The sequence below is a fragment of the Eubalaena glacialis genome, chromosome 5 (genome assembly GCF_028564815.1).
Source record: "Eubalaena glacialis isolate mEubGla1 chromosome 5, mEubGla1.1.hap2.+ XY, whole genome shotgun sequence".
Lineage (NCBI taxonomy): Eukaryota > Metazoa > Chordata > Mammalia > Artiodactyla > Balaenidae > Eubalaena > Eubalaena glacialis.
The window spans coordinates 1,104,380-1,131,407 of NC_083720.1; the positions used below are offsets into that span (position 1 = coordinate 1,104,380).

At 64.7% G+C, this 27,028-nt stretch overlaps 2 protein-coding genes across 11 annotated transcripts in view; one reads left to right on the plus strand and one right to left on the minus strand.

Moving 5' to 3' along the window:
• Nucleotides 1-201: 201 nt before the first annotated feature.
• On the plus strand, nucleotides 202-15,883 carry FGFR3 (fibroblast growth factor receptor 3). Of its 8 annotated transcripts, none has more exons than XM_061191825.1 (18): nucleotides 202-358; nucleotides 728-938; nucleotides 6,403-6,669; nucleotides 6,830-6,883; nucleotides 8,511-8,683; nucleotides 8,767-8,890; nucleotides 8,967-9,157; nucleotides 9,968-10,118; nucleotides 11,411-11,601; nucleotides 11,950-12,098; nucleotides 12,451-12,572; nucleotides 12,649-12,759; nucleotides 12,833-13,023; nucleotides 13,105-13,227; nucleotides 13,307-13,377; nucleotides 13,588-13,725; nucleotides 13,886-13,991; nucleotides 14,133-15,883. In XM_061191825.1, exons 2-18 carry the CDS (start codon nucleotides 827-829, stop codon nucleotides 14,277-14,279), a joined length of 2,421 nt encoding a protein of 806 aa, XP_061047808.1. In that variant the 5' UTR covers nucleotides 202-358; nucleotides 728-826; the 3' UTR covers nucleotides 14,280-15,883. The 8 variants fall into 8 exon arrangements, with proteins under 8 accessions (XP_061047808.1, XP_061047809.1, XP_061047812.1 ...); XM_061191826.1 differs by having other exon boundaries at nucleotides 11,953-12,098; XM_061191829.1 differs by lacking the exon at nucleotides 9,968-10,118 and adding an exon at nucleotides 10,821-10,965.
• A 3,545-nt stretch (nucleotides 15,884-19,428) lies between these two features.
• Nucleotides 19,429-27,028, minus strand: part of LETM1 (leucine zipper and EF-hand containing transmembrane protein 1) — a 32,375-nt gene continuing 24,775 nt past the window's right edge. For 2 of the 3 annotated variants that reach the window (XM_061191835.1, XM_061191834.1), the window contains exons 11-14: nucleotides 25,078-25,212; nucleotides 24,071-24,261; nucleotides 22,885-23,023; nucleotides 19,429-21,930 (exon numbers count right to left, since the gene is read on the minus strand). In XM_061191835.1, coding sequence (XP_061047818.1) covers nucleotides 21,769-21,930; nucleotides 22,885-23,023; nucleotides 24,071-24,261; nucleotides 25,078-25,212 — 627 coding nt within the window. In that variant the 3' untranslated portion in view covers nucleotides 19,429-21,768. The other variant, XM_061191836.1, reaches the window with a different exon arrangement.

Consider the following 27,028-nt stretch of genomic DNA (forward strand, 5'->3'; position numbering starts at 1 on the left):
CGGGCAGAGGCGAGGCAAGCCGCGGCCCCGCCCCCGGACCGCCCCAGGGGAGGGGCGTGTCCCCGCGCCCGAACGCGCCAGAGCGGGCGTGGCCGGGGCGGGGCGGGGCGGGGCGGGGCGGGGCGGGCGCAGGCCGGCCCCCACTGGCTGCCGCGCGCCGGGCAGCCCGGGCTCAGTGCGCGGTGGCGGCGGCGGCAGCGGCGGTGCGGGCAGCTGGCGCCGCGCGGTCCAGCTCGGCCGGGCGCACGGACGCACTGCCGAGCCGACGGCCGGAGGGACGGGGCGCAGGCGCTGGGCCGGCGGGCAGCGAGCGCGAGCCAGAGCCGCGCTCAGTGAGTCGGGCGCCCGCGGCTGCCAGGTCGGTGCGTGGGGACCCGGCGGGCGCGAGGGGTCTAGGCGGGCGCGCGGCAGGTCCAGAGCGCGCGGCGGGCTCGGATCCCGAGCGGTCTCTGCGGCGGGGCCCGGCCGGGGCGCGGGCTTCCAGCTCTGGAAAGTTTGCAGCCGCCGCCGCCGCCGCCCTGGGAGGGCTCTGCAGCAGCCAGGGAGAGAAGGGGGAGGGAGGGACCGCGGCGGGGAGGCGGCGGCCGGCGCCAGGCGGCCCGGGAGCCCTGGGCGGCGGCGGCGGGCGGGGCGGACGGGGATCGGAGGGGCCGGGGCGCAGGAGCCCTGCCACCGCCGCCTCCGCCCCTGCGCGCCCGAGTAACGAGTTGCCTGCCTCCTCCAACAGACTCCCGAGTGGCGCCCTCCCGCCGGTGCCAGAACCGGGCCATGGGGGGCAGCATGCTGGCGCGCGCCGCCTGAGGACGTCGTAACACCCGCCCCAGCTATGGGCGCCCCGGCTTGCGCCCTCGCGTTCTTTGTGGCCGTGGCAGTCGTGATGACCGGCGCCGTCTCCGGGTCCCCGGGCATGGAGCAGCGCGTCGTGCGGAGAGCAGCAGGTACGGAAGGACCCGACGGATGCTGGGGAGGGGCATGGGGTCCCGGCAGGCAGAAGCGTCGGGGCCAGGGAACGGGCGCCTGGGTGGGTGTGGGGCGCCGGAGATCTGAGTGGGCCCCAGGGCTTGCTCTGGGCTGGCATAGCGGGGCCAGCGTCCGGGTTTCTGCCGCCCTTCCTCCCCAGGGATCGGGGCCAGAGCTGGCGCGGCAGTTTGTGGGGCGCCTGGAGCCGCAGGGCTGCCACCCAAGTGCGAGGCTGCGGCGGCGAGCCGGGCACCGCGGTGGAGTCCGCAACCCCCGCCCCCAGCGGTTCCCCAGTGGGGCGCAGCCTGCGCCCGGGCGCTGTCGGGAGGGCTCGGGGACTGCGTTTCCACGATTCCCATTGTTCCGCGGGTTCTGCACTGACGGACAGTTTCTTCTGTTGGTGCCTCTCCCCCAACCCCCTTCGGGCCCCGGTTCATGGCTAGCTTCAGCCAAAGCGAGAGGTTGGAGTTTGGAGGGAGGGTATGAGAGTGCGTCAGCCCGGGGCCGAGCCCCAGCCCCTCAGTGGCCTGCATGACCAGGTGACACCTAGTGCCTCCGTTTCCCCCCACCCAGCTCTCATGCCCTGTGAGTTAAGATGACTGCCCCCAGGGGTGCGCACCGAACGCCAGGCGGGGGCCGGGAGGTGAGAGGGCGGATGTCCGAGCGATGTGGAGCCGCGGAACCCCGCTGGCGGTCAAGGTCCAGCGGGACGTCGAGGGTCTGCGAGGAGGGCCCGTAGAGCCTGGGCAGGGGCGGGGCGGGAGCGCGTCTTGGCACCGGGCCCTGCCCCGCACACGCGCAGGGCCCTCGAGGTGTAGCGCGCGCTGCCCCCTGCTGCGCCCGGCCGAGTGCTTCGGGTGCCCACGCCCCGCACACGCGCTGCCAGGCTACCGGCGGCGGCCGGGCAGAGAGGGGAGGCCGGGTAGGAGGCCGTAGGGAGCCCGCCCCCTGGAGACCGCCAACTCCGGGGTGCTGGCGAGGACCGGCGCGGGCGAGGGGGCTGCGCGCACCCCTGTCCCCAGCCCGGCGGCCGCGCGGAGGGAGGCCTTCGCCCGGTGAGCTCACGCCCCACCCGGGCGAGACCCGAACAGCCGCTCCTTTGTACCTCGGCGCGGCCACAGACCGCGCATTGATGGCGGCCGGGCCTCGCGGGGAGGTGTGAGTCGAGCGGCTGCGGGCGCGCAGTGCCAGGGAGGCGGCGGCCGCGGGCTGGACGGAGGCAGATGGCGGCCCGCCCCTCCCTGCGTCCCCCGCGCCCCTTCCTCCGGCGGCGGCTGCGGCCTCCCGGAACAATGTCATTTTTTTATGAATGAAAGTGGGCCCGGCGCTTGAATGTGCGTGTCATTCAGCGGCGTGACAGAGGCCGTCGGGAGGTCAGGGCGCGCTTTTAGCGCTTGCTAGGGCGGCCCCCGCTTCCAGGGGCGCAGAATAGGCGGCCGCGGGGGGAGCCCCGAATTAGCATTCGCATTCAGATAAAGATATTACTCCCTACGGCCGGGGAATGTCAACTAGCCCCGGAGGAGGGGGCGGTGGGCGGAGCTCCAGACCTCCCGGACCCCCTGCGGCGCGGAGGTGGGGCAGTGGCCCCCTCCTTCCCCGACTCGGGGAACTGGCAGCGCCCCCACCAGATGCGGGCCTGGGGTAGAGCGTCCTGAGGACCCCCCCGTGGGCTGGGGTGCCCGCGCACCGGGGCCCCTGTCCCCGCAGTAAAGTTGGTGAAACAGGTAGTGAGTTGATAGGTCAATAAACCTAATCCGGTTCCTGAAGGAGCTGGGCCACCAGCCAGGCAGTAAAAATACAAAGGCCTCGTGAAATTTACAAAGGTCCCAGCCTGGCACTTTCCCGGGGAACATAAATTACGGAGCCGGAGCTGGCAGGGGTCACGGACACTAGGGAAGGTGTCCGCTGCTGGACTGCCCTGGCCACCCCAGGCCCCGCCAGGGCCGCCTCCATCTCCACAGAAAGCCACTGGCGGGGGCCCCTACCAGGCAGGAAGGTTGATGGGGACCCACCCAGCCAGGAGGGGTCTCTGGGGGGGTGCAGGGCACTTCCCAGGAAGGCACTGGCTGCACCCTCCCCCACCTGCTCCTCATCAGGGCTGGACTTTGAGCCCCACGGGCCTCTGGGTGGTTCATTAACCTGGGCTGAGCCTGAGGCTGGACTTCTGGCCTCTGAGCCCCTGCACTGAGCCAAGGAAGCCCCCGCCCCCCCAGGCCCTCACCCCCCCAGGCCCTCAAGTCCCACTTGGGGCCCTATCTGGGGCCTGGTGTGCCCCATTTTACAGTTGAACCTAGAGAGGAGCTAGGGGTCTCCTTGAGGAGGTAGGCGGGGCATCTGCTCAGCCACCGGTTTAGGGCAGCGGGTGGCCAGGCGGGCCTGAGTGATTTACAAGTGAATGAATGGTGAGGAGCCTCTTCAGGCTGTGGGGGGGGGGGGGGCTCCCTGACCCCAGGCCCTGCTGGGCCCGAGGCTGCTGGCTGCCCACCCTGGTTCTGGTTGCTTTCCTGCAGCCTCAGTTTCCTCGCCTGTGCAGGATAACAGAAGGGTCGTTGGAGGATTAGGCTGGATAATCCTGTAAGTCCTCATTAGCCCGCCAGGCCTCCGGATCCCACCCCTTTCTTTTTCTCACTTTGTTACGAAACTTTTCATATTGTTTCCGGGTGGGGAGGTGACTGGGGAGGCGGGAAGGCCATGACTTCAGGGTCCCTTTGGGGCGCCCCTCCCGGCTATTTAAAGCATGTACCTGGCATCAGAGAGCTTCACACACATCCAGAACCAGAGGGCTTTGCTCTTCCTCTGTCGTCAGCTCCAGGCGGCTCCTTTGAATTGGGTCTGGATTTGATGCTTGTTCCCTGGGGTCTGCTCCAGGCCCCTTTCATGGAGGGTGGCCCGACCGCTGCACACCCCACATGCATTGAGTGGGTGTCAACTGTAGTGACCCCAAACAGGGAGCGAGTTTCCCCCAGCAGGGGTCACAGCCCTCCGGAGCAGACTGGCTCCTCTCCGGCTGCGGCCTGGTGGACATCAATCCTGGGGTGTAGCCCCGGGGCAGGGGGGGGGGTCTCGCGCCCCCTATTTTCACCGGCTCCAGTGCTTTAACTGCTTCTGGTGGCCCCCCTGGCCCGCCAGGGGGGAAACTGAGTCACGGGGCCCGTGAGTGGCAGAGGCAGGAGGATTCTGGGCCTGGGGGATGCGCCCGAAGGCCCGGCTTGGCCCCTCCAGGACACAGTACCCCTTGGCGGCCCCCTCACCGAGCTCAGGCCTTTGGCGGGGGTGCAGGCTGGAACAGGTGCTGTGGGACCCACAGGGGCAGACATTCCGCCTCTGCCCACCCCCGCATGGCACGTGGGCACCCACCATGGCACAGAGGACATTTGTCTTCTGACGTGTGTGGCCCCAGTGCCTGTGTGGGTGTGGACGGGCCCCCTTTTGTTGATCAAGAAAGCCTCCTTCCTGAGGCCATTGTGGTGGGAGCTGAGTAGCCCACAGCATGTGCCCTCACCGCCCCTTAGGCAGAGTGCCCCCTCGGGCCCTGCCCATCACTCTGTGTCCCCCCGCCTGATGCCACCGCCGCCCCCACCTTGGCGTTGCCTGGTCTCCCCCGGGTCCTCTGTGGCGCAGAGTGGATTGGATCTGCAGGAAGTGGAGGTGCTACTGCCGTCCGTGCCCTGGTCCGGAGGTCCCTGGCCTCTACGGCCACCTAGTGGGGCAGGGTGCTGGGCAGGTCAGGGGCCGGCCCTCGGCAGAGTGCAGGGCCCTCTGCGCCCCAACACCGGCCAGTGGCTGCTGGCCCGGGGGCCGTGCTGGGTCCTCCCAGTCCCCTGCTGGACCAGGTTGAAGCGAATACTTGTGTGGATGGCTTGACCTGCCTTCGCCACCCAGACCAAACCGGAACCAACCACTGTTGCCCTTGGGCCGGGGCCTGGGGCTGAGGCGGCCACAGCCAGCCTGTTCTCGGCCTTCTGGGGGGCCTCAGCCGGCTCCCGGCACTGGGTGGTCCCCACATAACACCGTGGCCAGGACTGGGGGTCTGGAAGTCAGGCCAGGAGCCCCCTGACTGTGGGGACCCTGGGGATGCAGACCCCATGGGCACTTCAGGGACCCTTCTGGTGGGCGCCGAGCTTGTGGAACCTCCTGAGGTGGGGGGCAGAACGGGGTCCGTCTGAGGAGCCAGGGACTGGCGTGGCCAGAATGGGCAGCTGGGCCCTCGAATCTAGGCCGTGCGTCGGCAGAATGACAAGTAACGGTGTGACCAACCCAGCTGGGTCTGCGTGGTGGGACCACCCACCCCTGTCCCGGGCCCAAAGCCCAGGCTGCCTGCCTGCGCCCTGCATTGTCTGGCTCTGGCAGGGAGACCTGGGGGGCTGGTCAGCCCCTGGGTCTCAGGCCTTGTTGGCCCCTTGGGATCTGGGCAGCCACTGGTCAGGGGAGGGGCGCAGGGGCCACAGTGGACATCCGCCCTCAGCAAGGACCCTCCACCCCGACTTCTCGGCACCTGCGGGGAGAGGTGGGTCGGGCCTCCTCAGCCTGGCCTGACGGTCCCTGCTCTGGCCTGTCCGCCAGCCGAGTCTGCAGTCTTCCTCCCCTCGCCTGTGTCCTCATCTGTAAGATGAGAGGTCCTAGGTCCCCTCACCCCACTGGCCTGGGAGGCCCCACTGGCCAGAACTGGTACTATGTCTGTATTTCTAGTCTCTTTCTGGGTATGTGTTCTCTCTAATTTACTGCTGAGGCGTAGTCTGAGTTGGGGTTCAGGCTGTTCACGCCCCTGAGAGCCTCCACTCCGAGCTGGCCTTGCCTGCGTCAGCTTGGAGCTGTTCTGAAAGGCTTGGGGGTGTTGTCTGACTGCGGCGCTCCCTTCTGGTGCTGGGCAGGTCCCGAACTGGTTTTGAAGCCAAGATGAGGGGTGGGGGGCCCCAAGTGGGAACCCCCTCCTGGGATGAATTGTCTTGTCACTACCCCGGTCATTCCCACCTCTGAGCCTCCGTTTTAGCTGAGGTCGGCCAAACACAGCACGCCCACCTCCTGCTTTGCTGCTGCCCGTGAGGTCGGAGCGGATGTTGCATTTCTAAATCACTGAAAAGAATCAAAGGAAAATTGGACACTCTGACATTGGAGTGTTCCCTGTCCACAGACAGTGCCGGACTGGAGCGGCCCCTCCCGTTTCCTCGCGTGTCCTCTACGTAAGCGCCACCACGGCAGGGTCGTCCTCAGGACGGAGACCTGTTGGCACTACGAACAGTGCCCGCGCCCCGGCCCTGTGGGACAGTCGGCAGGACCACAGGCTCTTCCCTCTCCTGGGGCCACCTCAGCACCCCCCAGGCCCCAGACGGCCCCCGGCTGCGGCCTCCCCCGGCGCGTGCGGTGCCACAGTGCGGGGTGTGGAGCGCCCGGCGCCCCTGGTTTGGGGAGCGCCTGCCTCATGGGCCCCCATCTTGCCCGCAGAGGTCCCGGGCCCTGAGCCGGGCCAGCAGGAGCTGGTCTTTGGCAGCGGGGACACCGTGGAGCTGAGCTGCCACTTGCCCGCGGGGGCTCCCTCAGGGCCCACGGTCTGGGTGAAGGACGGCGTGGCGCTGGCGCCCTCAGACCGCATCCTGGTGGGGCCGCAGCGGCTGCAGGTGCTCAACGCCTCCCATGAGGACGCCGGGGCCTACAGCTGCCGCCAGCGCCTCTCCCAGAGTGTCCTGTGCCACTTCACCGTGCGCGTGACAGGTAGGGCCTGCTGGGGCCCGCGACGCTCCCGAGCAGCACCGTGCCCTAGGGTCCTGGTGGTCATGGGGGAGAGGAGGCCCCCGGGAGGCTCCGTCGGAGTGAGGGGCACCTGCCTGCTTGCAGGGCCACCTCCCACATTTCCCTCTCGCCTGCGCTACAGATGCTCCGTCCTCGGGAGACGATGAAGATGGGGAGGACGAGGCTGAAGACACAGGTGAGACCGGGTTCCAGGCACGCAGGGCTGCCCAGGGCTGGGGACCGACCTCCCACCTGGGGCCCTGCTCACCAGGCAGGGGAGAGACCGAGGTCTGGGGGCCACCTCCGTGGGGTCCCCTTAGTGTGGGGTGGCGGCGATGCGCGCCCAGCTCTGGGCTCCGGGTGGCAGGTGATGGGTGAGATGGGGCACCGTGCTGTGGGGAGGGGACCGGGGCCCGGGACTCCAGGAGCAGCCGGGGGGCCGGTGTGGCCGGGGCTGGGGGAGTGAGGCCGGTGGGCGAGGTGGCCCGTCCCACATGTGACTGAGACAGGGCAGGCGGCAGCGGACAGAGGGGTTAGGGCCAGTGGGGGGCGACGGAGACAGTGCGGGTGGGAGAGGAGGGTGGCGCTGAGCACCAGGGACAGCAGGTCCGGGCGTATTCACTGTGAAGGGGCTGCCGGCGGTGCTTGCCGGTGACAGGCTGAGGGTGGCAGCGCCCAGGTGCTCGGGCCTGGAACCGTGAGCAGCGTGGGCTTTGCCCAGCGGGAGGGGCCGGTTCGGGGAGGTGGCATCTGGTTTTGGAGGAGCTGAGTTTGAGGTGCCCCGAGATGCGGGACGGGGGTGAGGGCCCCGGCGGGTGCCCCGCCACCTCCCGCCTGTCCCCTGCGTGTCCTGCTCACCCTGGCCGTCCCAGGCAGGGCATTGGCGTTCTTCTTCCTGAGTGGGCTCAGGGACACTGAGCAGGGCTGCTGGCAGAGCTGCCTTCCTGAAGGCCTCGCGGTCTCCAGCCCCAGGGACCAGCCCCTCCCTGCCGGGCTCCCTGGGCCACCCTGGGGTCTCTGACACCGGCCCCCAGAGCTCTGGAGGCGCCTCTCCCCGGCGCCTGCCCACCCTGCTCCCCACCTGGGCTTCAGCACCCTCTCGGAGATGGCTGCGTGGATGGCAACAGGGTCGCGGGGAAGGGCTCCCTCCCTCCTGGGGACACCCACCCAGCCTCCCCGTGGCGGGAATGCAGCCTCACCCCAGCCGCAAGGGAGAAAAGCCAGTTGGGCTGTGAGGGTGGGGGTGGGACGGTCCTGGAAAACAGGATGGGGGAGCAGGGCCTCCCAGACACCCTGTCACCGCGTCCCCACCTGGTGCCCAGGGTGCGGAGGGTGGGCCGGGGTCTCGCAGATTCTAGCGGCTCCTGGCCAGTCTCAGGGCTCTGGGTTCTGCGGGTGGCTGGGTCTTGCCTCCTGGTAAGCTCCCTCCCAAGACCTGGCCCTGCCCGTGCATCCAGCCGGGCTTCCTAACCCGGCGTGATCTGGTCCCTCTGCGGGCTGCGTCTCCCCTCTGGTGGACCTGCCTGGGTGGGTGGGTGCTCCCCTGGGAGGACACCTTTGCGTCGTGAAGGCTCCTGGGCCGTGGTGTGGCGCCCGGGGCCCTCTCGGCTGGAGCAGGCGCTTGAGGGAAGTGGACGGAAGGGAGGGGACCTGGCTTTCGAATGCCGGGAGGTGGCACTGAGGCCACCGAAGGCTTGTGCAGCCCAGGCAGGGGTCTTCAAAAGGCCGACGTTTCCTACACAGGAGGGGAGACTGAGGCTGGAGCGGGTCAGGCAGGCCGCTACTCCCGCCCTGGTCACAGCCTTCCCGGGCCCCTCTGCCAGCAGGGGCCCCTTACTGGACGCGGCCCGAGCGGATGGATAAGAAGCTGCTGGCGGTGCCAGCTGCCAACACGGTTCGCTTCCGCTGCCCGGCCGCCGGCAACCCCACCCCGTCCATCTCCTGGCTGAAGAATGGCAAGGAGTTCCGAGGCGAGCACCGCATCGGGGGCATCAAGGTGGGCCCGGCGGGGGGCGCTGGGGCCTCGGCACCGGCCCGCAGGGCACAGCCCGCCGTCCGCTCACCCGTGTCCACCTGCAGCTGCGGCACCAGCAGTGGAGCCTGGTCATGGAGAGCGTGGTGCCTTCGGACCGCGGCAACTACACGTGCGTCGTGGAGAACAAGTTCGGCAGCATCCGGCAGACGTACACCCTGGACGTGCTGGGTGAGGCCCGGGCTGGCGGGTGCGGGTGGCGAGCGGGCGCGGGTCAGGCAGCCTCTGAGCGCCCCCTGCCCCACAGAGCGCTCGCCGCACCGGCCCATCCTGCAGGCGGGGCTGCCCGCCAACCAGACGGCGGTGCTGGGCAGCGACGTGGAATTCCACTGCAAGGTGTACAGCGACGCGCAGCCCCACATCCAGTGGCTCAAGCACGTGGAGGTGAATGGCAGCAAAGTGGGGCCCGATGGCACGCCCTACGTCACGGTGCTCAAGGTGGGCCCCGCCGCTGGCTGGGCGGGGCAGGCGGGCTTGGGGGGGGGGGCGCTCCTTGCAGGTGAGCCGTCAGGCCTGGCCCCGCGGGGGCCCCCTTCGCCGGGGACGGGGAGGGCATCCCAGGCAGGAGGCCTGTCATGTTTAAGGAACGGGGGTCGGGGCACAGGCTTTAGACCTGCGGGGAGAAGCAGTGGGTGGTCGGCTCGGGAGGTGGGGCCCAGCCCAGCACGCCAGGACCTGCAGTGAGTCCTGTGTCCTTGCGCCCTTGTCTGCCTTCAGACGGCCACCCGCCCACCTCTCTGGGCCCTCAGGGCAGGACCGCCTGAGCTTTGTTCCCACGGCCCCGGGGGTGGGGGCCCCCCCCGAGTTGGGGTGATTGCGACACTTGCAGCCCAAAGAGAAACATCTGTTTAGAGACGAGATGGGCCTGCGGGGCGGGAACAGGAGTCCAGACCAGCCGTGGGGTGGTGCCTGGTGCTCTCGGCCCAGCGGCGTCGCAGCCGGGGCCCCCGCGGTGGGCAGCTCGAGTGCCCTGGGAGAGCCTCTCTGAGCGCCACCAGCCAGGGCTGCGAGCCGGGCTGTTGGGGTGGATGGGGGGAAGGCGCACCCGCTGAGACGACAGCCGCCGCTGTGAGGTGCCTGCAAGCCGCCTCCAGGCAGCCTTCCTAGCTGGCACAGCCTAGTCCGCCCATCCGTTCCTTGGGGGTCTCAGAGCCTCAGAGCCTGGGGTCTAGACGGGCCCGCTCCTGCGCGGCCATTTCCATGCCCAGCGGGGCTTCCGCGCCTGAGCCGGGTCTCTTGTCCCTGCAGTCGTGGATCAGTGAGAGTGTGGAGGCTGACGCGCGCCTCCGCCTGGCCAATGTGTCCGAGCGCGACGGGGGCGAGTACCTCTGTCGAGCCTCCAATTTCATAGGCGTGGCTGAGAAGGCCTTTTGGCTGCGTGTTCGCGGGCCCCAAGCAGGTAACAACTCTGTCCCACGCCTGCCTGGCACGCCGAGCTCCAGCTCCGACGCCCTGGCCCTGCGCCCACCTGCACGCCCCGCCGCTCGTGCCCCATCCCCGGCTCACACCCTGCTCCTGGCGTGGCCACATCTGCGCCGCCTCTGCACCGCCGCCCCTCTGGCCTCCGCCGTGACCGCCTGCTTTGAGCCCCGTGGCCTGTGCTGACCCGCCTGCACCCCCGTGCGCACCCCGCCGCCCCCCGCCCCGCCCCAGAGGTCCTCACCCCCGAGGCCGGGCCCTGAGCGCCCGCCTTCCACTGCTCGCGCTCTCGCGCTCTCTCGCTCTCTCTCCACGTCTCTCTCTCCGTCTCTCTCTCTCTCTCTCTGGCCCCGGCCCCCGCTGCTGCTCACTTCCTGCCCATCTCTCTGTCGCCTGCCCGCCTGCCCGCCTGCCCCCTCCTGGTGCGCGCTAACCCCTCCTGCTGTGCTGCCGGTCGCACGCCTGGCTCACCTGGGACAGAGGACTTGCCGGTGGAGGGACTGGCTTCGGGCTCGGTGTGGACGCACGAGGCAGAGGGCCCTCGGCCGCCGTGGCCGTGGCCGTGGTGGCGGTGGCGGCGTTTTCCTTGCAGCCTGGCTGGATCGTCGCCGCGTGGACTCTGGCTGTGGTGCCCGCGGGAGGTGCTGGCGCTCTCCTATCGCGCTCTGTTCTCTCTTTGTAGACGGCGGGCGCTAACACCACCGACAAGGAGCTAGAGGTTCTGTCCTTGCGCAATGTCACCTTTGAGGACGCGGGGGAGTACACGTGTCTGGCGGGCAATTCTATCGGGTTTTCCCATCACTCTGCGTGGCTGGTGGTGCTGCCAGGTACCAGCTCCTGCTGCTGTCGCTCTGCACCTGTCCTCTCGGGGCTGCAGCTCGGGACACGCCAACGCCACTGGGGACAGGCAGGGGACTGCCGAGCCCTCGAGCCAGGCCCTGTGCCTGGTATGGGGACAGAGCCCACACGGCCCTGTCTTGGCCCAGAGGGCCTCCCTCGAGTGCCCCATCCCAACGGGGTCCCCAGCAGCCGATACAGTGGCTTTGGTGTCTCCCGGGTGGCGGGTGAGGGTGCCGCTGGCTCCGCTGGGCTCTTTCTGTCCTGGGTCTGCCCCTCCTGGCCCAGGCGTTTCTGGCTGCTGGACCTTCAACGAGTAGGCCCTTCAGGCCTCAGTACCTGCACCGGGGGAGCTGAGCCCCCGGCCCGGCCCAGGGCGGCCCACGGGGGCTCCTGAGAGGCTGGGCCAGGCCCCCAACGCCCGTGTCTTTGCAGCTGAGGAGGAGCTGGTGGAGGCTGGTGAGGCTGGCAGTGTGTACGCAGGTGTCCTCAGCTACGGGGTGGGCTTCCTCCTCTTCATCCTGGTGGTGGCCGCTGTGACCCTCTGCCGCCTGCGCAGCCCCCCCAAGAAGGGCCTGGGCTCGCCCGCCGTGCACAAGGTCTCCCGCTTCCCGCTCAAGCGACAGGTAACAGAAAGTAGATACCAGGTTCCGAGCCGCCCGTGCCCCTGCCCCGGCCTCCCGGGCTCCCACGCTCAGTCCCCTTCCTAGTGTCGGGGCCTGGGGCCTGGGGCCTGCCCGGGGACAGCCCCTCTGCTGTGGGGGGCGCCGAGCCCGCCCTGGTCTCCGTGGTCACCGCACAGAGCCGGGTCACTCTGGGCACAGAACATTTTAGAAGTCTTCGCTCAGTGCTGCACAAGAGTCAGGCAGCCACCCCGGGCCCGGCCTCGGCCTACGGTCCGAGGGGGCCGCACCCTCGCCCCCGCGCCCCGGTCGTGCGGCCCCGCGGCACCAACCTGCCCCTGCTGACCCAAGCAGGTGTCCTTGGAGTCCAGCTCGTCCATGAGCTCCAACACGCCGCTGGTGCGGATCGCCCGGCTGTCCTCGGGGGAGGGCCCCGCGCTGGCCAACGTCTCTGAGCTCGAGCTGCCTGCCGACCCCAAGTGGGAGCTGTCCCGGGCCCGGTCAGTGGTGTGCGAAGGCCTGGGGCCCTGACCCGGTGGGGGGGCGGGGGGCGCACACACGATGGGGGCCCAGTGGCAGGGAGGGGCCCCACTCAGACCCGGCTGCATTCAGATGGGAATCAGGTACGCCACTGCCGGAGATGGGGCTGTGGCGCGGCGGGGAAGACCCACCCCTGGAAAAGTGCTCTCACCGGCCCAGAGGCCGGGGGGCAAGGTCCTCCACCAGCACGAGCAGGGTCGCCGGGGTGAGGGTGGCGGGCTTCCTGGAGGTGGTGGCACTGCACCTCAGGCTGCCTGGGACAGGGCCTGGAGCGGGCGGGCGTGCTCATCGCTCCTCTGCTTTTGCCGCCAGGCTGACTCTAGGCAAGCCTCTCGGGGAGGGCTGCTTCGGCCAGGTGGTCATGGCGGAGGCCATCGGCATCGACAAGGACCGGGCTGCCAAGCCCGTCACGGTGGCGGTGAAGATGCTGAAAGGTGAGGGAGGGACGTGGCGAGGGGAGCCTGGGCCAGGCTGGGCGGCCCTGCCTGACAAAACCCTCTCCCCGCCCAGATGACGCCACAGACAAGGACCTGTCGGACCTGGTGTCCGAGATGGAGATGATGAAGATGATCGGGAAGCATAAGAACATCATCAACCTGCTGGGCGCCTGCACGCAGGGCGGTGGGTGCTGGGCCCGCGGCGGGCGGCGGGCGGCCCCCGGGCACAGCGCCCTCTGAGACCCCGGTGCTCGCAGGGCCCCTGTACGTGCTGGTGGAGTACGCGGCCAAGGGCAACCTGCGGGAGTACCTGCGGGCGCGGCGGCCCCCGGGCACGGACTACTCCTTCGACACTTGCCGGCTGCCCGAGGAGCAGCTCACCTTCAAGGACCTGGTTTCCTGCGCCTACCAGGTGGCACGGGGCATGGAGTACCTCGCCTCGCAGAAGGTGAGCACCGGCGGGGCCGGGCGGGCGGGCGGCGGGGGGAGCGGCCGGTGGCGACCGCCTCAAGCCCGGTCCTGTCCCCAGTGCATCCACAGGGACCTGGCCGCCCGCAACGTGCTGGTGACCGAGGACAACGTGATGAAGATCGCGGACTTCGGCCTGGCCCGCGACGTGCACAACCTCGACTACTACAAAAAGACCACCAATGTGAGCCCGGCCCGGGGAGGGTGGGGGACTTGAGCCGGGAGGGCGCCTGGCGGTCAACAAGCCCCCTTCCTCCTCCCAGGGCCGCCTGCCCGTGAAGTGGATGGCGCCCGAGGCCTTGTTTGACCGCGTCTACACCCACCAGAGTGACGTGTATGTGGACCCCAGACCCGGGCGGGGGTGGGGTGGGGAGCCAGGCGGGGCACAGGCCACACCAGGGCAGGGGCCGGGGAGCTGTGGGGCAGAGCCGGCACCATCGGTAGCCCCCTGCACCCCACTGGGGTCTGTTCTGGGGCTTCCGCGTGCACAGGGGACCGCGGGCGGCAGGGTGGGCTGACGGTGCCGCGACCCCGCCGCCCACAGCTGGTCCTTCGGGGTCCTGCTCTGGGAGATCTTCACGCTGGGGGGCTCGCCGTACCCCGGCATCCCCGTGGAGGAGCTCTTCAAGCTGCTGAAGGAAGGCCACCGCATGGACAAGCCAGCCAACTGCACGCACGACCTGTGAGTGCGCGCCCGCCTGTCACCTCCGGACCCTGCTGGGCCCCCACTGAGCCCCGCCCCCGGGCAGGGGGAGGGCCGGCCTCGAGGCTGTTCCCAAGGGAGGGGGACTGGCGCCGGGGCGCGGGGCGCAGGGCAGGGCCCACCTGAGTGCCACCCCCAGGTACATGATCATGCGCGAGTGCTGGCACGCCGTGCCCTCTCAGAGGCCCACCTTCAAGCAGCTGGTGGAAGACCTGGACCGCGTGCTCACCGTCACATCCACCGACGTGAGTGTGGGCCCCACTGACCCCCCTCCCTTCCCCCTCCCCTCCCCCCCGCCCCGGCCTGGACGGCTCGGGCGTTGGAGTTGGAGGTGGCGTAGCACTGACCGCACCCCCCGCCCCCCGCCCGGCCTGGCCCGCCCGCAGGAGTACCTGGACCTGTCGGTGCCCTTCGAGCAGTACTCGCCGGGCGGCCAGGACACCCCCAGCTCCGGCTCCTCAGGGGACGACTCCGTGTTCGCCCATGACCTGCTGCCCCCCGCCCCACCAGGCAGCGGGGGCTCGCGGACGTGAAGGGCCGCGGCCTGCGGGCCAAGCCCCCATCAACGTGAGAGCGGACCGCAGCCCGCCGTGCTGCCGCTGGTGTGCCGTGACCAACGGGTCTCACCGGCCTGGGCTCAAGACCTGGAACGGGTGGACAGATGGACAGACAACTTCCACGTGTGTGCGTGTGTGCACGTGTGTGTGCTCTGGGGTCCCCGGCGTGCCCGCCCTGCTGTACGGTGACCTCCTGGCCACCTGGGCCGGCAGCACCGGTGGACTGGACGTAGAATGTAAGGGGCTCCTCCCGTGGGGCTCCTCAGGGCGGGGAGCTAGGCCCCTCCCCAGGCTCCCCTGACCCCCGCTGCCACCCCACAGGGAGCATCAGGGCAGGCCGGGCTCCGGTATCCAGAGTGGGCTGAGGCCCCCCCTCCAAGTGCCCAAGCTGAGCCTACAGGGAAGCCCCCGTGTGGCACACCTCCCACCCAAGTGGCACCTTGCGCCTGGGGTGAGTGTTAGCAGCTCCCCACCTCCAGGCCTCCCCACTTCCTACCCTGCCCCTCAGAGACTGAAATTACGGGTACCTGAAGGCAGGAGCCTTTAACTTCTATCCGAAAGGTTTATTCCAGAAATGAGTGTACATTTATATAAATAGATGCTGTGTATATGATATACACGTACATATATATATAAATATCTATATGGAAGAAGGAAGGCTGGTACAACTGAGGCACGGGACCCTGAGGGTGCAGGGGCGGGGGTGCCCTAGTCGGAGGAGGCCCCCTGGGGGGCTCGCTGTCGAGACACACACAAAAACCCGCAAAGGTTGGAGGGGCTTTTCTGGCACCGCAGTTTTGTTTTAAAAATTGTTCCTGGATCTGTATGTTTGTAAAGCTATTTATCAACCCCCAGAGCCCGTGTCCCCATCACTCCCCAGGCTCCTAGTGTTCAGCCAGCTGCATGGCAGAGGTTTAAGTTTTAACTTATTAACAGTGAGATGGTTTATGCTTTGTTTAGGGGCATTGCTGAGGGTGTGTCCAGCCCACACCCCAAGGCCAGAGCCAGCCCCCTGGCACCCTAAAGGGTCGTTAATAGTTTGAGATGATTCCGTGAGGATATTTTATTTCCTTTGGCCTTCTTTTGCAGGAGAAGTAGATTTCTATAGGATTTTTCTTTAGGAGATTTATTTTTTTAGACTTCAAAGCAAGCTGGTATTTTCATACAGGTTTTTCTAATTGCCATGTGTTCCAGGCGGGGAGGCAGTTTCGGGAGCGGGGGGCCAGCCCTGCATGCAGGTTCAGATGTTATTAGATGTTACAAGTTTATATATATCTATATATATAATTTATTGAGTTTTTACAAGATGTATTTGCTGTAGATTTAACACTTCTTACGCAATGCTTCTAGACTTTTGTAGCCCGGACTGCTACCTTTCAAAGCTTGGGAGAGAAAGCCACAAATTCAGTTTTGTTACTTTTTGTACTGTTAATGGCCCTGAGTTTGGGCGGCTATTCTCTGCTTGTCAGCGGGCTCAGGGTGGTCTCTGTTCTCAGGGCCCCCAGCCTTGTGGGGGCCAAAGGTGTTGGCCCAAACCAGCAGACGTGCTTTCCGAAAAATAAACAGACAACTGGTTCAGATCCATGCTTTCTTGTCTCCTGTCCTGGAGTCCCGGGCAGCTCCCAGGTGCTCACTGCCCACCTAAGACAAGTCCTGTCATCTGTCCCCCGAGGAGGGAGGGGTCACTAGTTGCTGCTGGAGCAACAGCTGCAGGGGTGGGGGCCCCAGACTAGACTGGCTGCCTGGGTCTTGCGCTCTCCAAGGCTTTCCAGCCCAGGTCTTTGGCTCAGAGAGGATGTGTCCTAGGCAGAGCTAGGGTGAAGGTGATCCGGTGTGCCCAGCTGCACGGGGGCCCGACGCTGGCAGGGTGGAACCTCAGGGTCACCAGTGGTCTTCACTGCCTTGGTCGGGGGTCTCCAAGGGCAGGGAATGCAGGTGATGTGTTTGTGGGAGGGGGCAATGGGGAAATGCTCTGCGCCTGCCCATCCCCCATCTGCCCCCAGCTCGTGGAGTTCAGGGGCCCTGAGGGTCACGTCCAGGTACCTGTTGCTGGTTCCAAGGCCTCTCTCTCCTCACCCTGCCCCCTGGTATCTGCCTACCCTGTCAGCTGGGGAGGGGTACGTTTCTAGGTGGGTCCCCCCCATGGAGCCCCATGTAAACAAAGCCCTCACCTGGCGCCCTGATTCAACAGTCTGCACTCCTGGCCACACTCCTGCTCCTGGCTGGCTTCCCACCCCCTCCCAGGCCTGCCACCCGCCTTGGGCCCCACCATTGCCCCCTGCACTCCGCCGCCGCCACTCCTTCAACTTTGGGCGGGTGCTGCATGCTGATGCTCAGCTCGCTGGGGTGCTGAGGACCCAGCGACAGCATCTGGGCCCGTCTACTGCACAGTTCACAGCCTGAGGGAGAGGGAAGACAGAGCAGGGCACCCACCCAGCAGTGGTGGGAGTAAGTCTGGGAAGGCTTCGTGGAGGAGGCAGCAGTGCCCAGGCCAAGTGGGGGACTAGGGTGGATGCAGGGACAGGTGGCTATGCAGACTCACGTCCTCCCTGGGACCCAGCGCTGCCCAGGGCTGGCTGTCCCTCCCCCGCTAGCCCCTGCTTTGCCACCTGGTGCCCCTCCCTCTGTCCCTCGTGCCTCACGGTCTTGAGGGACTAACCAGCCCCTGGACGGTGTGAACTTTTACTCTGGCTTCTAAGAAACTCGCTCCCCTTATTGCTGTGTCCAACTCACCTTCCAACTGAGGGGGTTTCTGGGGCCTCTTTCTGGAGAGCAGGAGGGGTTGCTAGGGGCTTGGTTCTGGATAACTATGCCGCCCAATACCTGACCCCACTTGGGAAAGCGCTCCCGGCCCCCAAGCCCCTCCAGCCTGCCAGAGACCCCGTGTTTGTGTCCAGCGCTCGGGAGACACGCGGCGATAGTGACGGGGATGGCAAGGAGGCCAGCGAAGGCCAGAGCCTGGAGGGAGGCCAAGGCCGGGAGGCGGGGAGGCGGCGAGGCGGCGAGGCGGGCGCAGTGCGGGCGTGGTGCGGGGCCCTCTAGCGCCGGCCAGGCCGAGTCCCAGCGCTGCCCTCAGCCTCTCTCCTGCCTGGACCCAGCTGGGCTCTGGGTGCGCGCTCTGGACACTGAGGGGACTTGCAGGCGAGGCGCGGCTTTCTGGGACACCGGACAGAGACCCGGGGCGGGGCGCTGGCCGGAGAGGGACGGGCCCAGGTGGGCAGGTTGGGGCGCCCAACAGGGGAGCTGCTCAGTCCTCCCCCGGAACCTCCCTGCCCCTCACCCGCCCGGCCCCGCCCCTCCTCACCACTGCCCCGCCCCTCACCCACCTGGCCCCGCCCCTCGCCTCGGCCCCGCCTCCACCCGCGGCCCGGCGTCTTCTCTGAGCCCCAGGGCCGGTGGGGTCCGGCCCAGGCCCGGGGCGGGCTGCTGCGGGGCTTAGGGAGCAAGGCGCCGATACCCCGTCTGCCCTCAGAGGGTCCGGAGCCCCCATTCTCGGACCTCTAGGTCCGGCCTTGCCCTCTGCCTTCCCCTCGCGGCCTGCAGTGACTCACCTGGTGTGTGCGTCTGCACCTCCGTCCTGGTCCCCTGGCCTCCGGAATCTTGTTCCCACCCTGTAGTGTCGCCAGGCTGGACACCGGCCTCTCGGTGTCCTCTTCCCCAGGCGGGTGCCTGAATACACTCGGACGCAGCTGTCTACCTCTCGGCCCCATGGTCTTCAGGGGGGCGCATCACCACGTGTAAAGACACGTGCCGCCACCCGGAACGGAACATCCCCAGTCGCCCCCCACCACAGTTGACCTCCCCCTGCGTGTGGCTTTTGGAGGGGGACGGCCATGGACATGCTGGTGGCTCCTGTGGGGTCATCAGACTTCCCCGGCTGGGTGTCTGGGGCAGTGCCTGGGGCACACAGCCAGTGGCCCCACACACCCAGCTCCCCGCCCCCGTGACCCCAGGGCAGCCATCCAGGTGGGTTCCAGCGTTTCTCCTGTCTGTCCACCAGCTGGAATTCCCTGAAGAGCTTCCTGGAATGGGCTCCATTTCCTCCTGAGAAGACAGGGTACTCCCCAATTCTTTCCTGTCACCTGTTCTCGCTGTTTAAGAATCTCCATCAGCAGGGAAAGACTTTCCTGAGGATCAGCTGGGTGTGTGGATTTCTGTGTATGATCCATCTTGTCTTTACTGTTTTTGCTACTCATTCTGTCCTTGCTTTGGCCAGAAGTGTCCCTTTAGGTTGGCTGTGGTGTCTCTGGACTATATATAGCCCCATCTCCCGCCGCCGCCCTGGGTCAGCCTTGCCAGAGCCCTTGGTGACCCTCGATGTGACCTTCTGAACCACGGAAGTGAGAAGCCTCGCGTCCTGGGGCACCGGCTTGTACCTGAAGACTCGCATGGCCCCGACCCCAGCTACCTTCTCCCGGGGCCCGGCCTGAGGAGGGTCCAAGTACAGTGGACACATTCAGTCCTCAGCATGAGGGGACTGGGTGCCTGCCGGGGGTGAGATGAACCTGGACAGGAGCCACTGAGGCCCAGCAGCCCCCTGCCCGTGCCTGCACCCCCAGGAACGATCTCTCTTCCACATGGGTCACGACCTGCGTGCGAGCCCGCAGAACCCCGGGGGCAGACTGTGGCCAAGGCCAGGCTCAGGGAGAGATGGGGTGCAGGTGAGGACGTCCCCAGGCAGGGGGTCAGGGCTCAGCAAGGGTAGAAGGAGCCCCTACGGGACCTGGGGCCGGGGCAGGGGTGAGGCTGCCTGAGACAGGCTGGACATCCCAGCTCACAGGGGGCGGTCTGTCCACGCTGGGAGGATGGGGAGGTAGGACGCTGCGCCTGTCCTGCTGCTCGGACCCTCTGCCTGGCGGCCCTCCCAGCTGGGCCTCAGCTCTCTGCCCAGGGTAGGGCCCCCCCCCCCAGGGCCCAGAGATGAGGGCCGGGGAGGCAGTGCTGTCCCTGATCCCAGGGGCCCTCAGTCTCTCAGAACAGAATCCCACCCCCCAGGGCTGGCCAGGGTCCCAACCCTGCCCACCAGGGACCACCCCGCACCCCGGGGCCACTGAGGGTCGGGGAGAGGAGAGCCTGGTCAGGCAGTGGCTGCCTCGCCAACCTGACAGACAGACCATCACAGGGCAGACAGGCCATCACGACAGCGCTTTATTCAACCTTCTCCTTACATCAACTCGAGTCACCAGCACAGTCTGAGGGGACGGGCAGGGCACGTGGTCACAGCACAAGGGGACACCAGAGGCCAGGGCCAGAGCGCTGGAAGGCCCTCTCGTCATGCTTCCTGCCGCGAGGCTGGGACCAGACGCTCAGACAGCTCTGCCATTTCCCGCCCTGACTGCCGGTGGGCCACACGGTTCACAAATCTGGCTTTGAGCTGTTCCAGGAACACGAATTTGATATTTTAATAAAAACACTATTTCTAAAAAAGGTGTTTACACACAGCCCGAGGAGGCGGCCCTCAGGCGAAGCCGGCCCTGGGCCCCTGGTGGACACGGAGACAGAGCCGCCAGCGGCCCAGGGCCCGCTGTGAGGATCACCGCCCGGAGGTTCTTCCTGGCAAATTACGAGGTGCCCTTCCTTTTTAAAGTCTGGATTTTGATATTCCAAAGCGACTCTGGAAGCCACTTGCCAATTTCCTGAATCCCTAATGAAAAAACGGGTGTTTAGGTGGAGCGAAGGAAGAATTCCCATTCCGCGTCACAGATCCCAAGGACGCAGGCGCCCTCTTGAGAAAGCTCGGGAAGGCCGGGCGCAGGCACCGGGCACTCAGTCAACAGACGGCGGTCCTGACGCCTCGCTCATCACACAAGACTCTCGTTCCCAGAGCCGCGTTCCTTACACCTGCACCTGGGCACCCCTCTCAGTGGCAATAAATAAAGTTCAGGACAGTAAAAACAAGCAACGCGAAGGGGGAAGCCTGCAGCAGACTGTGGCCCACGGTACAAACACCAGCAAAGGGTCCCGCAGACACGCATGATCCGGGAGGGCGGGGGGGCGGGGTGTGCGACGGCAGCGACGGGGACACCCCAGGCGCCTGGCGAAGGCAGTGAGGTGAGGACGGAGGCGGGAAGGACGACCCCGTCCGCGGCACGCCGGCTACCACGAAGTTCACGAGCAAGCACACTTTCGCAGCGGAAAAGCAGGCCACTAAAACACGCGTGAGATAACTCATAAATATCAACTAAGCATGGGGAACGTGCCTCTTGAATAACTGAACTAGGAACCCTTTAGAACCCACTGTCCCTTTACGAAGGTTTGTATCTGAGAATATAGAATCTTCTTATTTTGTCTAGTTTCTTCTTTAGCGGCTGAGTAAAAAGTTTCAAGTAACTTGGAAGCTATCAGCTCGTCGTCGTCCTCCCTCAGCTCATCTGGCCACTCTAGGCCCACGTCTTCCGATTCCTATGTTTGTTTTCCCCCAAAGAACGTTCTTGCCGTACCTGACCCAGCCTTCGCGGGAGCAGCCGGACAGAGCTGGGGCCGCAGGCCCCCCCCACCCCGCCGCCCCCGCCCTGCCATGGAGCACCGGCCTCCCCGAGCTGCCGGTTGTGGACCCGTCACCGGACATGCAGCGAAACCCGCTCCGAACACCCACGGGGGCGGTGAGGTGCTAACACCCCAAATGAGGAAACTTTCTAAAAGCACAACAAATTACTGCACGAGATGCTTCATTTTCCAGGGCTTCATTAGCACCTCTCCCGGCATAATTTACGTTGGATTTGCTCAGGTGGGCAGACTGTCATGTGAGGAAATTCTGTACCAGTTAAGTGGTTAGGGTTAGGTGAGAATCAAAGGGAACTCAAGAAAGAGCTCGGATACACACGTAAGAGCGAACTTGCAGGAGACCTGACATCCCCGTCAGAGAACGCGGCCCTCCGGAGGCCACGGGGACGACAGGCGTGTTCGCTCACTTGCTACAGGTGTGAGCTTGGGAGCGTGCACGAGTGGCCCCCATTCACGCTGATCTGTGGGAATCCAAGCCCACGACGCACGAAGTATCCTCTCCGGGCCGAGGCGGCTGTGTCTGCACGACTCCAATCCCACGCCTGGGGCTCCACGGGCACGGGGAGTCCACGCGGCTGGTCCTCTCTCCTCCCGCAGCAGACACCGCCAGGGGACACGCGGGGAGGCCCGAGCCACCTCAGGAGCCCAGGGGGCTGTGCAGGGCCATGACGCCCCGCTGCCGGCAGGCTGCACGCTTGCCTGCCACAGCTGGGACCACGACAGCACCGGGCCACCGCGTGAATCCAGAGCAGACTCCCTGGAGGGGTTCAGGGATTCCAGACTGACTGAATCTTCGTGGAATGATGAAAATTAAAAATGACTGATTATGAAGTTTCTGATTTATTCCAGACAAAATATTAGATCTGTCTCTAAGAATCACTTCAAAGCAATCACCGTCACGTTAGGACTGCTGCGGCAGACGCACGAAGGGCCACCAAGGCACCTGAGAGCCGGGCGGGCCCTAATTCTTCACTTCTGCGACCTCCTTCTCGGCCTCCTTCTCGGCTTTCTCCTTGGCCTTCTCCTTCTCCTCCACCTTCTCCTCCTTCTCCAGCATGGCCACGATCTCAGCCACCTGGCTGGTGGAGATGTGAATGTCTTCTTTGTCCACCAGCTCGATCACCTGCACACACGGGAAGGGACAAGGGCCTCAGAGGTGGCTCTGCCCCTTCACAGCATGAAATCTCCCCATAGCACACGGAGGGCAGACGGCACACGGCCACCAGGCTGGGATGGGCTTTGGCGCCCGTTCGCCACGCTGTCCTGCCAGGGGCCCTGGGTCCTCCATCTTCCCCGGTCTTCTGAGGGCCAGACCCCCACCCGCACGGAGCCAACAGGCTCCACAGCCCCAGACCAGGCTATGAGCCGCCAGGGAGCGGGGCTCGGAGAGGAGGCCCACGGTCTGCAGGCCCAGGCGAGGGCGCCAGCTGTGCCTCCCTCCGGTCCCAGGGCTGCAGGCAGGTGGGCCGGACGACACAGAGAGGCTACCGGGCCGGGCCCTGCTCGGGCAGAGCGCCGTGAGCGCCAAGGAGGGGCCCCAGACGACGGGCCCCGCCCAGCCACTGCTGCCGCTAGGGTGACGGCGCTCGGCCCACGAGCGGGGAGGGCCGTGCTCCCAACCAAAGTGACGTCTGCTGACATTCTGGGTAGACGTTTGAGTGGAAAGTCCCCGACGGGCTGGAGACCCTGGAGCCATGAGAGCCGCCGGCAAAGGTGTGTTCTCCACAGCAACGCCAGAGCCCACAGCCGTCCTTGTGAAGGCGGAGCCCCGTGCAGGTCTCCTGGGCTGCCCAAGCTCCCGGCACCCTCTCAGGCCTCAGGCGGGCCCCAGGGGTCCCGAGGCCCAGCCCCGAGGACCACACGCGTCCCCTCCGGGCTGCCACGGCCCAGCCACCCCAACACCGTGCTCTGCAGACGAGGCCAGGCATCCAGGCAAGAGCAGGTGGCCTGCTCCGGACGGACGGCCTCACTGCCCTGCCTCCACTCTGTGTTTGCGGCGAGGGCGAGACCAGCCCCAGGGGCCTCTCGGGTGGACGCACAGGTGGAAAAGGCTCCCAGCAAGACCCCCACGACCCACCTTGACAAGGTCGTCGATGTTGACCTTGCCATCCTTATTTTCGTCCAGGGCCGAGGCCAAGCTGACGAGCTTGCTTTCGGGAATGTGCTTGATTTGCTTCATGGCACTGATGAGCTCAGCGACGCTGATGACGGTCTCCCTGGGGGACACAGCCCGCACGCGGCACAGCTGGCACCCCCTCCAGCCTCACTGGGGTCCCGTGGGTCAGACCTGCCTCGGACAGCCCCTCCCTCCAGAGCTCCCTCGCCCCGTCCTCTGGGAACACCCAGCTGACTTGGACACAGAAACAGAAACCACCGCCCCGTCCAGGGTCTCCTGTGTGTGCGCAGCCGCCCAGCAAGCCCGGCCTCTCCATTGGGGATGAGGCCACTGGGTCCCTCAGGCCTGCCTGCGCCCTGGTCAGGGTGGGAGGGGCTGAGTACGGCCACACTGCCCTCCGACCAGCGAGGGCAGGTGGGCCCACACAGCACAGCAGGTCAATCCAAGAGGGGACACTGGCCTCGCCCGGGGGGGAAGGGCCGCTGACCTGAGGGCAGCAGGGCCCTGCAGCCAGCCCGCCCGCCTGCCCCCTGGAGACGTGGGCGCTCGCGGTGCGGTGCCTGGCCCACGGGAGCACCGAGCGTCAGCTGCTACTGCCTGGGGGGGTTTCATTCGCCCAGCAGCCACTCACATGACGCTGGCCCCCGCCGGCCACTGTCCCAGTGCAGAGCCGGCCCCCGCGCAGGGGGTCATTATTGAGTTGCCTGCGTGTAGGGGTTCAGGAAGAGAGAGGAGGCTGGAGGGAGGGGAGAAGGGACAGGGAAAGGCTGGCAGTTCCCAAGGGAGCTGTGATCCGAAGGACACTCTGGAAGGACCGGTGACGACAGCCTGGAGAGAGCTGGGGGCGGGGGGGTGGACACAGGGAGAGCAGGCAGCCGCAGCCGAGGTCCTCCAGATGTGGGCTGACAGCGCTGCACCGTGTGTGCGTGCGCTTATGTGTGTGAGCACGCGCGCGTGCAGGGAAGACCCAACTTGGGGCTGCTTCAGTGACAGTGTCGTGGAGAAGTGGGGACGCCTTGGTTCTGGCTGCAGCCGCTAGGTCAGAGGGGAGGGGCGGTTGGTCACCAAAGCTGAGAATCGCGCTCTGGTCAGAAAGGCCCTGGGCCTCCCGGACCCCAGGCCCCCGGCAGCCGCGTCGTACACTCACCCCGCAGGCGAGCCCTCGGCGGCCGGGCCCAGCCTGCCAGCCTTCTGATCGGCCTCCAGCTGCGTGAGCAGGCTGTCGATCTGCCCGATCATCTGCTGTACCCGCTTCGTCAGCCTCTTGCTGGCTTTAGACTCTTCCACGTAGATTTCTTTGCCAGTCTTTGAAAGTTCCTTCTTGATCTCCTGCAGGTCCTAATAAAATTATTTGCTTGTAAAAAGACTGCCTTAAAACTAAAAAAGAAACCTTCAGTTCACCTTGCAGAAGTCACTGGATTAACCCAGACGCCATCATCAAGGTGGAAAGGTCTAGGCTGTGCGGGAGCAGTCCCATTAACCCGAGCCACAAAGCAGCAGGCTTCCTGCTGTCTATCGTGCAAACGGGTTACCTTTGCAAACTCAAGCACTGTTTTTGTAGCAAAGGAGATGAACTCTGTCCTGAACCCCGACTTTCTCCCTGACAGTGAGAGAATCCAGGAATGGTGAGTGCCTTCTTAAATTCCAACTTGTGGTTTTCCCTATGAGCAAGCGTTACAGGGAAGAACGGGAGGTGAGGTGGGGACTAGAGAACCCACACAAGAGGGCTGCCACGACAAAGTTCAGAAAATAGCAGATTATTTTTAGCAATCTTAGAATAAATAAATAAATAACTAGTATGTAAGAAAGAAGTCTCTTTTGGGGAATCATGAACAAAAATAAGATTTCATATACCAAGTGACCAGACTGTTCATCTGATACCTTCATGTGTTTAGAAACTAAAAAGATATATGCGTGTCATCGACAAGGGCGAATGGCCAGCATTCCAGGGGAAAGTGACCCAGTGGGATGACTGGAAAAGCTACTGAATAAGATTTACTTAAATTCAGTTTTCTCCCCAAAGACCATTTGGCCAGCTTATCCCTTATCTGATGGAGGCATCACTGAATACTCGGGGCCCGATGCAGCCTGGGTTTACTCTGTCTGTAGCCGCAGCCCCGCCCCGCCATCCCCGCCGTCCCCGCCCCGCCACACCTCGCTGTAGTCCTGGACGTCCTCCTTCAGCAGCTCCAGCTCCTCCTTCTCTTTCGTCAGGGATTTCTTCTGCCCCTTCAGTTTCGAGCAGGCATCACTGAGTATGTCAATTTCCTCCTGAGTTATTTCCTCTTCCTGGAAAGAAAATAAACAAGCAAACTGAAACCCTACATGAAGGGGAGTAACTGGCTTTCCCCCGAAGGCTTGGCCACTTTTCTATCTGTGTCCTGTGTCCGCACTGCGCTTGCCAGTCTCGGGCTCTGGGCGAGGCGACAGGCACGTGTAGTCACCGTCTTCGCTCTCCGACGGGCCTCCTGCACCCGAGCGCACCTGTGCAAATGTGTCCGGCAGATGTGCATACCCATGGAGCCACCACCACCCGACAGAGAAGTATCGTCACCCTGAAGGTTTCCTCGTGCCCACGTCCCCACCCCCACTGGCCTGCCTTCTGTCACGACAGCCTCGTTTGCTGGAATTCTGACAAACGGTGGCACACGGCTCGAGCTCCATCACCCTGAGATTCACCCACGTGACAGTGTGTTCCTTCTGACCGCCGTGTACGATTCCATCCACAGATACACCAAACCTGCTTCTCCATCGTCGTGGCTATTCTAGGTCCTCTGAATTTCCATATATGTTTTAGAGTAAGTTTGTCAATGTCAACAACAAAGCCTGCTGGGATTTTGATGGTCTTGAATCCACAGATTGGCTGGGGAGAATTAACATCCTGCCAACACCGAGTCTTCACATCCACGAGTGCAGTGAAGCTCTCCACTTATTTACTGCTTTAATCTACCTCAGCAACATTTTACAGCATCCTGTACAGGTCTTCATTTCTACTTTCAAATCTATCCCTAAGTAGTTCACTTTCTGGATACTATTGTGTGATGCGCTTCTTAGAATTTCAACTTGATTGTTCACTACTAGTACAAAGAAGTACAACGACCTTTTAGGTGCTCATGTCATCCGTGAATAAAGAGTTTCACCTCTGTGTGATTTTACTTGTTCTTTTCTAACCATCCTGGCCAGACCCTCAGTCCGATGCTGAACCGGTGGTGAGAGTAGACGCCCGTGCCACCGTTAGGGATCCTGTGACCACAGGTGCCACTCTGGCTGCTTTACGTGGGGTTGAGAAGGTTCACTCCCACTGGTTTGCTGAGAGACCTTTTTAATTGAGAAGAGATGCTGGATTCTGCCAAGCGCTTTTCGTGCATCTATTGAAATGATCATACGTGGTTTTTCTCTTGAGACTGTTAATGTGCTCGTTACATTGACTAATTTTTTTGTATTCCTTGGACAAACCCCATGAGGTCACAGTGTATTATCCTGTCTACAGAACAGCTGCATTTCACTTACTAGAAACTTGTGGAGGATTTCACACCTGTGTTCAGGACAGATACTGGTCTGTAGCTGTCTCGTATCCATCTGGTTTTGGCATCAGGGGATGCTCATCTCAGAATATCCCCTTCTCCTCAACTTTCTGCCAAGAGTTTGTGTAGCACGGGAAGGATTTATTCTTTACGTGTTTGGACTCACCAGCAACTTCACCCCTGAAGCCATGTGGGTCTGGGGCTTTCCCTGTGGAGAGGTTCTTCAGCTACAAACTCAATTTCCTAGAGCTATTCAGGTCTCTGTCCGAGTGGATGGTCAATACCGATAAGACCCAGGCTTGCGCTACAAATAGGAAACGGCGGTGCCCCCACTCTCTGTGGCATCTTTCCAACAAACCAAGGTTCTTCAGTGTACGTTTTTAAAGGTTTGTGCTCCTTGCTAAGAAATCCTTGGCGATCCTTAGTTCATAAGCGCTCTGGAGAGTTTAACTGTCCTTTCACGTCCAAGTCTTTAATCCACTGGAAATGGGACGCATCTGTTTCCATGGAGACAGCCAACCATCCTGGCCCTACTGCTGACGAGTGATCCCTTCTCCCAGACCACGCTCCATGGGCCCGAC